Source organism: Caretta caretta, chromosome 2, assembly GCF_965140235.1.
Source record: "Caretta caretta isolate rCarCar2 chromosome 2, rCarCar1.hap1, whole genome shotgun sequence".
NCBI lineage: Eukaryota > Metazoa > Chordata > Testudines > Cheloniidae > Caretta > Caretta caretta.
In genome coordinates this window covers 117,239,532-117,253,785 of record NC_134207.1, presented here as the reverse complement: position 1 = coordinate 117,253,785, position 14,254 = coordinate 117,239,532, and the positions used below count along the sequence as shown (strand labels likewise).

Below are 14,254 nucleotides of genomic sequence, written 5' to 3'. Positions count from 1 at the left end.
TCATGGCTATTTGCCAAGATGGGTAGGGATGGTGTCCTTAGCCTCTGTTTGCCAGAAGCTGGGAATGGACAACAGGAGATGGATCACTTGATGATTACCTGTTCTGTTCATTCCCTCTGGGGCACCTGGCATTGGTCACTGTCAGAAGACAGGATACTGGGCTAGATGGACCTCTGGTCTGACCCAGTGTGGCTGTTGTTGTGTTCATTTATGTAAATAATCATTATGAATGGTTATTATTTTAAATTTTAATAAAGCCATAAATATCTACTGTAGTTCCTGCTGATAAAACAGTTGTTAAATTTAAGATGTTATTGTTTTCCTCCTAATAAAGCAAGGTTTTTTTCAATGTATTTAGATAGAAGAGTGTGGAATAAAGGTATGAAGTAGAGCTATGAAATATTTTTCTAGTTAGTATGAAGGCTAATGATAGCTCCTCCATAGCTAAAATGAAAGCTCGCTTCTCATTATAAGCCCTATATAACAAACAAACAAATCAATTGCCCTGAAATTTCACATACCACATCAGTCTTGGGAAGAGGTTTTCCTGGGAAATTTAATAAATTTATCAAATCTTTTTTCCAAATTTTGTTTTGTTGGCCTTGTTGAGGAGAGGCACTTTTTTCTAGGCCTGGGAGGCAGGGAAGATGCCTAAAAAGGGTTTACAAAGTTAAAAAGTCAAATGACGTGCACACTGTGCAGCTGCAAACAATTACATATGCTTTACTTTACTACCAAGAGCAGTTCTGTTGATTTCAGTGAGACTACTCCATAGTAATAAAGTTAAGCAAAAGTAAGACCTTGTCTACACTACAGGGAACTTTGGTATAACTTACGTTGCTCGGGGGTGTGGATTATTCACACCCCTAAGCGATGTAAGTTACACTGACCTAAGCGCTGGTGTAGACAGCACTATGTTGACGGGAGAGCTTCTCCCACTGACATAGCTACTGCCTCTCCTGGAGGCAGGAGTTATTAGGCTGATGGGAGAGCTCTTGCCCATCGGCGTAGAGAATCTTAGCCACAATGTAGCTGAATCGCGGTAAGTGCTATACTGTAGATGTAGCCTAATTGTTTGCAGGATTAGTGCCTTACTAGAGTGGTGTGCTAGTGAGTGCTGAAGGATCCTGTGGCAGCAGGGAACTGACTGGATCCCTGCTTGTTCATTTCCAGGCTTTTTGATGTTGGGGTAGTTGAGTTTCCGTGGCCATTCAGATCCTTGGCCTCTCTGCAAAGACTGCAAAACATGGTAGCTGTTTTTGTGATGTGGAGACCTTTTTGCCAGGAACTGGAGTGAGGCTGCCAACAATGATGGTAACTTTCAGTCTCTACCAATCTATATCTAGAGTTGTACAGATGACTTATGAGATGCCTCTAATAGCCTATTTCCAAAAAGGTCCCTGCCATCTCAAGAATTTAATGGGAAACTTTATAAGTCTTTTAACCATATTTTGAGATGCTCAGGCTTTGTCTACTCTGCACAGCACTTGCGGCAGCATATAGGGTATGTATAGCTACATGCTGCAGTGAAAAGCAAGCCGCACCCATGCTGCGGAGTGTAGATACACATGAAAGGCTCAGCCAGGGGAAGGCAGTGAGGAAAAGCTCTGGGGAAAGACTCCAGCAGCAAGGCACTGCACTGCTAAAGACGGCAGAGTAGCTGAGGGAAGCACTGCTTGGGCATGTAGAGAGTCTTGAACGTAGGGTACATACCTGCAGGGTTCAGGCCCGTCTTTACTCACCTTAGCAGTGCCTCACTGTCTATGCTGCTATTTATACCCCTACTAGGGGGATATGTAGTGTAGGTACTCTACAGGTAGCTGAAAGGGTGTGCTGTGTAGACGTATCTCCAAAGTAATAACTTCTTATTACAATCAAGAAGGGGGAGTATGGCAAAGTATTTGTTCTGGAAAGTTCCTCTGACTTGCGGGGGTATGGCAGGGAGAGGGAATACTAAACTTCAGCCCTTAACAGCTGCAGTGACTCTACTGGTCTCACTTTCTTGAATTCTGGTTGACTCATGCACAACTTGTGCTAAAATTCTTGCAGATAGTGGACGTGCTGCAACTGGATTTTCATAGCTCTGATAGTTTGTCTGAAGTAGCTGTAGATTTCACTGTTGACATTCTGGTATATTCCACAGACATGCCTATTTGTAAAGCAAGTTGTTGAACAAGGGGCATGCAAACTATCGTTTGTAATAGCATGGTTTACCCTAATAGTTTGTTGGCCCTTGCTGAGAGAAAAAGCAGTGCTAAGAATGTCTAGGGAATGCAACACGCTTGCACCATGCTTCTTTAAGCATCTGCTGCAGTATTATGCTTGTTGTAGTTTGGCCCATTTTTAAATACTTGAACACAGTGCTTCATGTGGTGCTTTTCTTTTTCTTTCTTTTTTTTTTTTTTGAGTGAGTGGGTGGTGCGTCTTTGCAGAGAAGACGCCACTCTTAAAATCGGCTTTTTGTGCTGCTGCTGCTGTCATATAATCTATCCTTTGATCCTGACCACTTATCCACATGGTGGCTGTAAAGATCTGGGAACAAATTTCCCTTTTCGTTCATTTCAGATCATGACTGATTTTCATTAAACCAATTTAGAGCATCTCTATGAAGAAATATTGCGGTGATGTCTGAGCTAAATGTGAATATTTTTAAAAACCTTTCATAGAAATAAATTCATATGGCAACATCCTGTTATATCTTAAACCTGTTAGGGGAGAGCACCCGGTTATGGAGGAAGAATAGACTTATGGTTAGGGCACCGGTATGGGATTTGGAGAACCTGCGTTCAGTTCTTAACCCTGCCACAGACTTCCTGTGTGACCTTGGACAAGCTACTGTGGCAAATTGCCGGCACTACTATGATGGGTCTCACGCTTTCTCTTCTTGGGGAATTCCTGACAACATCAGCACATTTCTGATAAACATGTAAACAACATTAAGTCACTTCTTTAAGTGCAGGTCTGCTCTGAAAAGTGACTTGTAAAAGTAAATCTGCTCCCTGTCCTTAGTCACATTTATTCTGTGACAAATATTACTCTTGACTTCTGAGATCCCTGCAGAGTCAACACAGCTAAAAGAGAGTGAGCTGGATTTTTGTACTCCTTGTGCATCAAGAGAACTGTTTACTAAATTATGGTCCAATCAGGACTTAAATTAGAGGCCCATCCAGTAACAACTGTGCAACCTCACGAAAGGCACCGGGTTTACACAGGTGCCACCGAGGGCATAATTTGGTCTATAAAAGCATATTTATTAGTGATGAAGCTAGAGTAGGAAAGAGGCTAGCTTGATTCTCAGAGACCAGGCAGTTTGCAGAGCTGACATATAGAAAAAAAAAACAAAACCTTTTTACTTGTAAAGTGAGCACATTTGATACAGAAATCGTCAAGGAAAAAACACGGAAGCCAGGAGTGGTGTTTTTAGAGTCACTTTTCAGGGTAGATCAAATTGCACTTACAGTTTTAGATAACTGTCTTTCAGTTGTGAAATTAAAAGGAGAATCCTGCAAACCTTTACTAATGAAATGGGTCTTTTGTGTTACATTAGTTACATTAATTAAACGCAAAGAAGCAGCCTAGAATACTCACTTGAGTAAAGTCATGCAGGATTAGGCCAAAAAATTGTTTTTAAAATATAAACATTTGGGTTTTCTTTTAATCTTGTGGTTTTTGTCTTCACAGGTGTTCCACTGATTGATGGTGGCACTGTACGGCTACCTCGACTGATTGGTCTCTCACGAGCCTTAGATCTCATTCTAACTGGTCGTCCTGTTGGTGCACAAGAAGCATATGAGTTTGGGCTAGCCAATCGAATAGTCCCCAATGGCCAAGGTTAGTGCTTAATGAACAATGTAGGAAATGGTTCTAAATGTGAATCTTTTGATAGTGTTATTATCTGTACGTTTGTCTTTGTGAAGACTAGTTAACACAAAAGTAATCATGATTTTTGTAATAAACAGAATTGGTTACAGGGGCGGGCACAAGAGTGGGCAAGCAGGGGCATGGCCCCCCACCCCAAATTCTCCATGTGTCCCTGCAGTTGGGGACGGAGGAAGCAGTGGGCAGCTGGCTGCCGGCTGAGCTCCTCCTCCCCTAACCCCTACAGCTGCTGCTGCTTCTTCCTTGCTGCTGGAGTCCCAGGTGTTGCCTCTGCCTCCATCCGCTGAACCACTTCACTAGGTGGTCTGCAAACCAGGCTGCAGTGCTGGGACTCCAGCAGCAGGGAAGGAGAAGCAGCAGCTGTAGGGGTGGGAGGAGGAGGAGGAGCTCAGCCAGCGGTCCTGCTGCTTCCTCCCTCCCAAGGCTGCAGGGACACAGAGAGTGCTGTTGCCTCTGCGCTACTGGGCGTCCCTGCCAGAGGCGTCCTGAGAAGTGTGTGTGTGTGTGAGAGACATGACCCTTTCACTTGTATGTGTTTAATGTACCCCTCCAAAAGCAGTCAAATTTAAAGTCCTGCACACGCCCCTGATTGGTTTTGATTAAAAGTAAAAGGTCCCTATGTCATGGACCATGTTTTAATATATATTTGCACAGTGCCTAGAACAATGGGGCCCTACTCTGCTTCCTAAACAGGGGTCTTGTGGTGCTATCGTGATACAATTAATAATCTAAAATATACATCTGGCACAGGATTGACACACTGCAGAGAGGACATCCAACATCTGTCACATTTGCTTTTACTGCTACACTGCTATTAAGTTATTATTCGTGTTTAAAGTAGATCTTAAAGCAGGCTGCTAACAATAATACATCATCCAATTATCCATTCCCTTTATTGTAAATGTTTTGTAACATCACATAGCTGAAACTAGAATGTTAGCTGATGGGCTGCCATCATATTTTAGTAATTTATTTTGTTTTAAATGGAGGGAAACAAAACTTTCCAAATGTTGCTGTATGGTTTAAAAAAATGAAATGGGTTTCCTTATATTTTGGGCAAGGGAAATGAATAGAAGTTTTTCTAATGGAAGTCAGACGTAGCACTTGCTTTTACACTTAAAAAAAGCATATGTTCCAGTTTCTCTGCTTGTGAATCAGTCTTGTCCTGCCATTGTACAGTTCCTTGAAGATTTTTTTATTTCCTTTCTAGCTAATTAGGTGCCTACTCCATCTCTCCAAAGCCTAGAGACAAAGATATTGTGAAGAACTAAAATTACTTGAGGCAAGAATCTAGTTTAGAAAGAGATTTCCTTTACAAGTTAAATGTTATGTTTCCACTCAAAAGAAAGGTGCTGCTGTGCAGTCATAAAAAGCTGGCCAAAAACCCTGGGAACCTTTGCAGTCAACTGTGGTGTTTTTGATCCATGCCGACATGAATCACAGCTCTGGCCCAAGAGAAGCAATGCTTTCCGACTCCGTCAAGCTAGAATCCAAAGAACTCAAACAGCAGCTCACTCAGGGCCCAAATCTGCAAGCACTTATTCACATGAGTAGTCTTTCCTTGGGCAGCTGATCCCACTTATTTAAATAGGAGTAGCTGTGTGAGTGATCAAGGGTTTTCAGGATCTTGCCTTTATTCCCTCCACCCCTTTTAATTCATTATCCTCAAATATTTCTCATATTGTAGTATCATTTTATACTTGTCTTGCCAGTAAAGATGAGCTTAGTTGCATTGAGTAAATATTATGTAATATTCAGATGTTTACTGTCTAAGGATTTGATCCTGCAAATGCTTACTACTAAGTATAATGCTTATGGAAATCAGCCAGGCCACTCATGGAAATAAGCACTATACCTAATAGTAAGTATATGCTGGATCAGGCTTTAAGGGCTCACCAGATTTTGAGTTCACTCAGCACCTTGCAGGTCTGAAATCTTAATAGACAAAATACATATATACAGAAAAGGGTGGTGGGAGGAGGCATGCAACCCAAGACTTCCTCTTCTAGTTCTAGCGTTCCGTTTTGTTAATCCTTGTAGGTTTTATTTTTTTAGTCTTTACTTATTTGCCTTTGTTTTTTAACTCATGCCAATTTGCATTTTTGTTTACTTGTTTCTAACAGTTTACTGGGTTTTTGTATGTTTGTCTGACTTTTTGTTTTATATTATAACCCTTGGTTAGTTTCTTTGTTAGGGCCGTACCCTGGTGTCTGGCCAAAGAACACTTAGTGCAGTTCAGGAAAGTGTGTGTGCAAGTGGCTTTAAGCAACCTTGCAGTTGCTTGATCTTGGGGCAGCTTTTTGCCAGTGGGAGTGCCAGGCACAAGCTAGAGCAGCCCAAAGACCACTCTAATTTGTATCTTATGCTATTAGGCATTAGCCCAAAGGGGCCATTACATCAGCCAGGAATCGTTGGGATGCAAGGACACTCCAGCTACACCCACTTTCACCATACATCCACAAGGAGAGAGTGGCGTAGGTGCTACTATGGTAGTTCCCCAACCCTTAGGGATCCCTTGAGCTGGGAGTAGCCTCATGTGATCCAGTAAACTTGCTTTAAGGCAGTTTTGCACTGGGGGAGTTGAACTAAAGTATTCCCATACCCTGGAGGAACTGGGCCTCTGTTTTTAAGCTAGTCCTATTTTCTGTTTGTTTGTTTGTTTTTAAATGTATGTAACTCTTTCCTATTTTCATATTTAACACTTTCAGAATGCCTACCATTTCCAACCCTGGAAAGTGCTGTCCTCTCTCCTTTGATATTGAGAGCTAGTGAGACCATAGCCACTTAGCTGCCTGGCTCCACCCATGCTGCTTACGTGGAAAGGTCTGTGGAGGCCAGGACCCTTTCAGAGTCATGTAGCAAGTTTGTGGACTTGTCTACACTGCAGGCTTAGCTTGAGGTATCTACAGTGGAGTTAACACCTCTCGCGTCATGTTAGCCTAGTGGAGAAAGAGCATTCGCACTGCAAAATGACTCTTGAGCTGGACAGTGCTTGTATCAGCAGCACAAATTGACTGCATACCCACTGTGCTACTGGCTCGAATGGCAGCAGAATCTGGGCTTCATCCCGCTGCATTGATGGGCCAGCTAGCTCATGTTTAAAGTACCATTTAACTTGAGCTAGAGACTTTTGGGGCTCAGTGGAGTCTGTTGGGTAACACTCAAGTTATAGCTCTAGCTAACAGTGCAGTGAAAACGAGCCCTGTGTTACAAGTGTGCCTTTTATTGTTCTAAAAACTTTAAGCTCTCCATAACTGACATCTGCTGCTATTTATCAATTTTGCTCAATTTAGTAAGTATAACCTGGTTTCTTTTGTTAATTTAAAGAGAGTTGAAAACATGGAAATAGATTTTAAGAGGTTTCCTTCCAATAACAGGGGTGTATCCTGTAATAAAAACAAAACGTTTCTACTGTTAACCTGTGTCCGTTATAGGGAACTACCTCCGTAAGGTAAATGTAGAAAACCTTTTCAAGCAGTCTCTAACATTTCCTGTAGAAGGAAAAAGGAAGACGCTCTACTGAGTTACCTCATTTTGAATTGGCCTGGAAATTGGTTTAATGCACAGTAGCAGCTGCTTTTCTTCAACTTAAACTGATATGACTGCTGCTTACCGTAGCCTGTTCTCTTGACTAGTTAGCAAAAAGATTACAACATGTACTTTTAAATCTAAATGGGCTTTGGAAATGGCTTTTTTTTTTTTTTTTTTAAAGCTTGTGAGTCTGAGAGTGTTTAATTGACTCATGGCTAATTTCCTTTTAGCTAGGACAAAAAGGTACAAATGTTCAAGAGTGTGTGTGTGAGAAAGAGAGAGAAAAGTAGGTTATTTTGATCATGGAGTGTGAAAGGAGGGAGAGGAGATCAGTAATAACACAGGAGGTTATTCAAACCTCCCGAAGCGGCCGCCGTTTTTCAAGTCCAAAAAGTGACTAACGTCTCCATAGACTTGCTGTCGCACTGTGTGCGTTCTGATATCCTGATTCCTTTTTCAAACATGAGTGTTTTGGTTGGCGCTGGATGATGTAACTCAGAAGTGAATGCGAAAGAAACCAAGTTTTATTTATTGAATGTGTTGTTGTAAGCAAATGAGAATTCTATAAAGTGTGTTTTACCCTGGCAGTTAGCATTAACCTGTTGATTACAGAGCTAGATGTAAAGCAAAGAAAACCTGGTGGTAGGACTTTCTAGTGTCGTGAAAGACGTTGGGCCTGATCCTCAGCTACAACTGAGATGTGCTTGGCTGAGCTGAAGAAGAGGTACACAAACTGTCTTTACACTCCCTCTATCTTAGAGCAATTCTTCCCTGATCTGCTTCCCTGCAACAGAATAAAGCAGCCTGCTCTAACGTCTGCCTGGGGCCCCAGAAGACTGATATGCTAGCGGAAGGTCACTGGGAAGTTGGCTATGCCCTTGGGCTAAAGGCAGAGAGGGAAAATGTAGGAACCAACCTGTATGGCTTAGTGCTGTTTCGGTCTATCACAATACTATGATAAAATGTCTTTGAATAGGTTTATGGTTTTGTTGCTCGCTGAAGGTGCATTGGCGTGATAGAGCATATCAGAGTATTTCTAAGGCTACGTTTACACTGGAAACTTCAAAGCTCCTGCAGCAGCGCTTTGAAGTGTGAGTGTGGTCATGCATAAGCGCTGGGAGAGAGATCTCCCAGCGCTCCTGGTAATCCACCTCCATGAGGAGAATAGCTCTGAACACTGGGAGCGTGGCTCCCAGCGCTCGGAGCCTGGCCACACTAGCGCTTTAAAGCGCACAAACTTGCTGTGCTCAGGGGGGTGATTTTTCACACCCCTGATCTAGAAAGTTAGAGTGCTATAAAATGTAAGTGTAGACAAGCCCTTAGTAACACTCTGGCACCGCTCTTGCCTCTTCTATATCAAAAAGATTTTCCAGTCTCATCTTGCAATATTTGTTAGCAATTCTAGCAGCCATTTTCGCTCCTTAATTTTTTGTTTGTTTATTCTTTTCAGCATTGAAAAAGGTTTCCATTTTATATTTCATGTGAATTTTCCTAGTAATACTTAGTCAGTATTTAAAATATACTGTGTTAAATTTCTTCACATACTTAGAAAGTTACTTTATTTCAGTAGTACAACCATTCATTACCCTAACATTGTTAGCTAGTTTTATGTGCGCCTACGACTTAGCTTTTTTTGTTGTTTTTTGGAAAGTGGGGGGGAGGCCATATTTCTATTGTATTGCAATCTAGTTTAATGTTGGGTCTCACATTTTCATCCATTTAAAAGAAACAGCATTCAGAGACCATACGGGAGGTCAATTCAGAGTCCTACAAATCAGTGTGTGCTCAAAGTATGCTTGGGGCAATTCTGTCCTACTGTAAATAGCCTAAAATGCCACATGTGTAGTGGTGATGTACATATGATTGATTGCAGAACCAATAATATTCATTACCTGGTTGTATACTTGATCATGCACTTTTGACCAGCTCATGCTCTCTGCCCTCTAGTCCATCTCATGTAGACACATCCGGACATTCCAGATCTCTGGCACCTGTGAAGTTGTTCAATTTAAAGAATAAATAAACCTGCCATAAACATATTTCCCCCTTTCTCCCAAATATGGAACTTCCCCTTTAAAAATTACCTGCTATTGATCCAGGACAGGCAGTACTCAATCTTGCTCCAGTGACAGGCTTAAGGTATCTTGATATCTTGAAGCCCTGCATAACTTTACGCCATTGGAAAGGGGAGAATCCAAGCTTCCAATGGGACCCAGCACTTGCTTGTAGGCTTGGGAGGTTGCAAGATATCAGACCTTAACCATATACCTAAAATGTTAACAGAAAAGCTATTTAGGTGCATTTTAGAGGTTTTTAGGGCCCTTCTGAGACTTGTGCCATCAGACTGGTAACTAAGGCATCTGGCTTCACAATAATGAAAGTAGTGGAGGGTCTGGGGTGTGGACAGTCAAGCCTAATGATTAGTCAGATGCCTGGAAATGGATCCAGGGTCAGAGCTGGGGTCAGAGTCAGGGTCCAAGCTGAGGGTCAGAGCCAAAGACAGAGTCAGGAGTCAAGCCAGGGGTTGAAGTCAGGGTCCGTGTCTGGGTGGATGTAGGAGTAGAGACCTGAAGCAAGGCAGGAAAACAGGAACTGGGAGCAGACAGGGGTCTAGGATGAGGAGGTCAGGCACCAGGAACAGGCTGGGAGTCATGGCTCGGGAGTCAGACAACTAGGCAGGGTCTGTAGTAGCAGGCAGCCAGGGATTCACCTAGTTGCTCGCACAACTTCCCATGATTCTGTCTAGCTTAAGTAGTGCAACCCAGCCAGTCGGTGGGGCTTGGTGTCTCACCCAGTCAGGAGCTTTGTGAGCACAGCCCATTGTGAGCTAAAGTTCCAGAAACCCCTTCTTTAGGGGTTTGGGTGAGCTGCCAGGTAGCAACCATGGCCTGAGTTCTGTCTGGTGACCCACAGGCCCAGGTTCAAGGCCCACAATTCCTCACTAGTAGTTCCTGTAAAAATGGTTGTGTGTGTTGTGAACATAGGGGCGGAGAGCAAGGAGGTGTGGGTCTGTAAAAAGGGCAGTAAAGATAGTCTTGCATTCTCCCCAGCCCTGGTGTGCTGGATGTCTATCTCTACCAGTTGTCATAGAGGGATCAAATAAAGAGAGAGAATGCTAAAATATGTTATAGTTGATTTTCTGTAGTGTGTGTAGATGTAGGATAGAGATGTAGCTATGAGTAATTCATAAGAGAATGTTGATAAATCTGTTACTCATAATGGAATGGCAGAGAGGGGACTATGCTGCTTCTGGACTATGAATAAACTGTAAGAGATGTAGCTATTAGCAATCATTTGGAGTGACCTGGATAGCTCACAAGGTATTTGAGAAAACACTGTGATCCCAAACTCATGCTGATAAAACCTTTATGCTGCACCACACCATCATTTATCCTCTCTGCATTAAACACAAAACAAAAAAGACAACCCAATGCTGAGACTGCCGTTAGAATCATGGGGCACTCTGAAGCGCTCCTTACTCTCTCAAGTTACCATAGGCCCCTGAGGATTCCGATCCCAAGTCTCTGAGTCCCAGACACGGAGCAGCTCCTATGACCGTCTCCGAGTAAAGGGTAAATGTGATCCTTGGAGCAGGACTCTACCCCCAACAAAACTTTCACCCTTCTTCCAGATTCCTTTCAATTAGGTATAGGTGAGCGTCCCTTTCCTATCCCTGTCATAGCCAAGGAGGCAAGCTTATGCCTCCTGGAGACACTGGAGGAGGGGAAAAATATTGGCTGTAGACTGTCCTGACCGCTACTCACCTTCTTACCCAGCAGATATCAACATTTAAAGTGGGAGTTGGGATCTATTAAAAGGAGTGGTGATCTGGAGGGACTGTGCGCCATGAAACATTCCCCTAAACCTGCTGAAGTTACCTCTTGCTTGACAAACCAAGAATATGCTGCAGTTTGCCAACAATATTTAAAAGCATGCAAAGTCCTCTCCTCCCCCCATCTTTTGTGTTTCTTTACTAGTTTCAGATAGTTTTATAAGCTCCAAGAGTGCAATATCTGGCAGAAATGATAGCTGTTATGGATGGAACATTTGAAACAGAGCTTTTCAGTTACACTATCCATTGTTGCATTTGATGGGGTTTAAAGCTCTACTGACCTTACAGAAGAGCTTTCTGTTGCCTTCTGGCTTCTATTAAAAATGAAGTTAATTCACAAATAAAAACTTAAACTGGAGTTAAGGCTTTAAATAAGTGTTCATGAAATCAAATACTCAGAACACAAGTTATAGCAAACATTTTAAAGTGAGGAAAATTAGTAGTTTAAGCGTGTGCCCCATATCTCTTCCCAGGTTCAACCTATAGCCTGAAGGCCTTTTATATCCATCTACCATATCTCCCTATATATGCTCAATAGGGGCTACAAACCACCAACTAAACAGGGCCCACAGGCAATCTTCTAGTTCACCCTCCTATTATGAGCTATAAACATGATAATTTATTTTCTTCTGTTCAGCAGGCCGGCTGTTGAGATTGGGTAAAAATTCATTGAAATTACACTCACTTAAGCAGCAGAGAGCTTGTGAGAAATTCAGCCCTCTCCCTCAGCATCTGACATCTTATTCATAGTCCAGAAATAGCATAGTCTCCTCTCTGCTAATCCATTATGAGTAAGAGACCTATCAACGTTCTCTAATTAAACTGGAAACCCTACTGTACCTTCCATATTCATGTAACCCATATACGTCACAGCCTCTACTAGACAGCTACAGACATGTTAAAAGGACACCATTGCCTTAAAAATGCCATGTTGTCTTAAATGTTTCATCCTTACAAGTAACACCTCTAGATTACTTTAACTGAGAGAGTCTAAGTCACTTTTCAAATTTGTTTACTAAGGACATTTCACAGCACTATGTCCTGAGTTTCAGGTATTTTCCCATATATAGTCAGTTACTTAATTTCTCCTGTTGCCTTGCATCTTGCATACACAAACAAGGGAGAGAAAAACATTTTTGAAATAAGAAAATGTTATTGTAAACCCACAAGTATTGGCTGAAGGGGTCGGGGCAAATGTAGTATCAAACTACTTTTAACTCTTTAAATTGACTAGATTCTAGGATAAAGCTGTGGCTTTAAAATATTTGAATTCCTGACTAATAAATTTAAACAGTAATCATTAGGATATAAGTATATTCCTGTTAGGTGAAGATGGTAAACATGAAGATTGGAACAGAGTTGTGATTGTTCGAGGAACCTTAACTATGAATTTCTTCACTTTCAGATGTTTGTTTTTATAAGGATAGTGGTGTAGTAATGTTGTTATTGAATTAGGTATTTATATACAACCATTTCTCTCACAAAGATTTGGATCTGATAAATTTGTATTACATATTTTTAGAAAATATTTCTAGGTAAAGAAAGTAGTGGGTCTGTGTCCCGGGGGTGTGTGTATGTGAATAATAAGATGTTACTATTTTTTAAATGTCTCTACTAGACTACTTGCACTAAAGAAACAGCATTCATCAAATGAGAGGAAAAAATTTGGGCATACATAGCAAATATTGATTTTAGTCTGCTTCCATCTTTGAACTAAGTTTGCGCTAAACCACTCTTCCACAGTTCATAAGTAGACCTTGCAAGCCAATATTAAATTTACTGCTCATATTTTGCCGTTTTAATATCCTGTTTTCAAATGCAGCATGTTATAAACAGCCCATATCACATACCTGTTATTTCTTATATCTGCAAGTTGTGTATGATTTTTTTAAGTACTATTAAAATATTCTTTTATGTTTCTATTTGTAGCCCTTCAGAGTGCCGTTGAGCTTGCTAACCAAATCTCTGCCTTTCCTCAACAATGCATGCGAGGAGACCGAAGTTCTGCTTATTACAGCGTCTTTGATGCCACCTCATTCACAGAAGCCCTGCAGTTTGAGTTTGATGCCGGTGTGCAAGTGATTTCGAAAGAGTCTCTCCCTGGTGCTAAAAAGTTCAGCTTAGGGGTGGGACGTGGAGGAAAGTTATAAAAGTCAAATATTTTCTGCCTGTAGAAAAGGTTTTCTAATAATTAAAATAGTAGAAGTCTACTAAATTTACAAAAATAATGGAATTCCTGAAAAAATTATTATATAAATTCAAAATTTATAATTTACTCTAGGGTACATAATCTTGATGTATGGGAAGTTGCATACATAATTGTTAGCAAGGGTTATGTACATAAATCCTTGTGAATGGAGATGAGAGGATACCCTGTGTTAATATATCTTATACCTAAAAATCATTGTCCTGATGAAAAATTTCAATTTTTATTGTACCTTTGTTCTGAAATCCTGAAATAAAGCTAATTCTTTTACATTTTTTTATTTGAATATTTTAGCCATTAGTCTTTATTAAAAGAAAAAGGAATTGCTTCCCATAACCTGTGTATAAAACTACTAAAAATGCATGGCAGTAACATAATTTATATAAACGAAGCTGATTGATTTGCCAAATGAAGACAACCAAAAACCAGCTATTTATTTTTTAGGCTAGGACTAGGTAGCACAGCTTTATTTACTTACAACCTAAACACTACAGCTGCCAGAAGAAATTAACTACTGTAGTTAATTCTTATTTTCAAAACTCCATATCTTGAAACACAGTTCCTCTGGTAGCAGATCTGTTCATGGAACTATTTACAGTATATTAGTGACAAAGAGAACCTGCACCTGCTCAGTTCTCATACAGCCAGGATCTTGGCTTATGGGCAAGAATTTAAAAGAAGTTAAAAAAAATTAAACCATTTTATTGCTAACTTTCCAGTATGGATGTCTTTCAGAAACAGTTATGCATGAGCTTTTCATTTCACCACCAGATGTCCTCCAGGAGTAGGAAAATATGATGACCTGA

At 41.1% G+C, this 14,254-nt stretch overlaps 1 protein-coding gene across 1 annotated transcript in view; it reads left to right on the top strand.

The window, feature by feature from the left end:
• LOC125632123 (enoyl-CoA hydratase EchA19) overlaps positions 1–13,734 on the top strand; it is a 32,928-nt gene extending 19,194 nt beyond the window's left edge. The window contains exons 5-6 of the mRNA XM_048839808.2: positions 3,682–3,831; positions 13,172–13,734. Coding sequence (XP_048695765.2) covers positions 3,682–3,831; positions 13,172–13,392 — 371 coding nt within the window. The 3' untranslated portion in view covers positions 13,393–13,734. The remainder of the gene's footprint in view (positions 1–3,681; positions 3,832–13,171) is intronic.
• Positions 13,735–14,254: the final 520 nt, after the last annotated feature.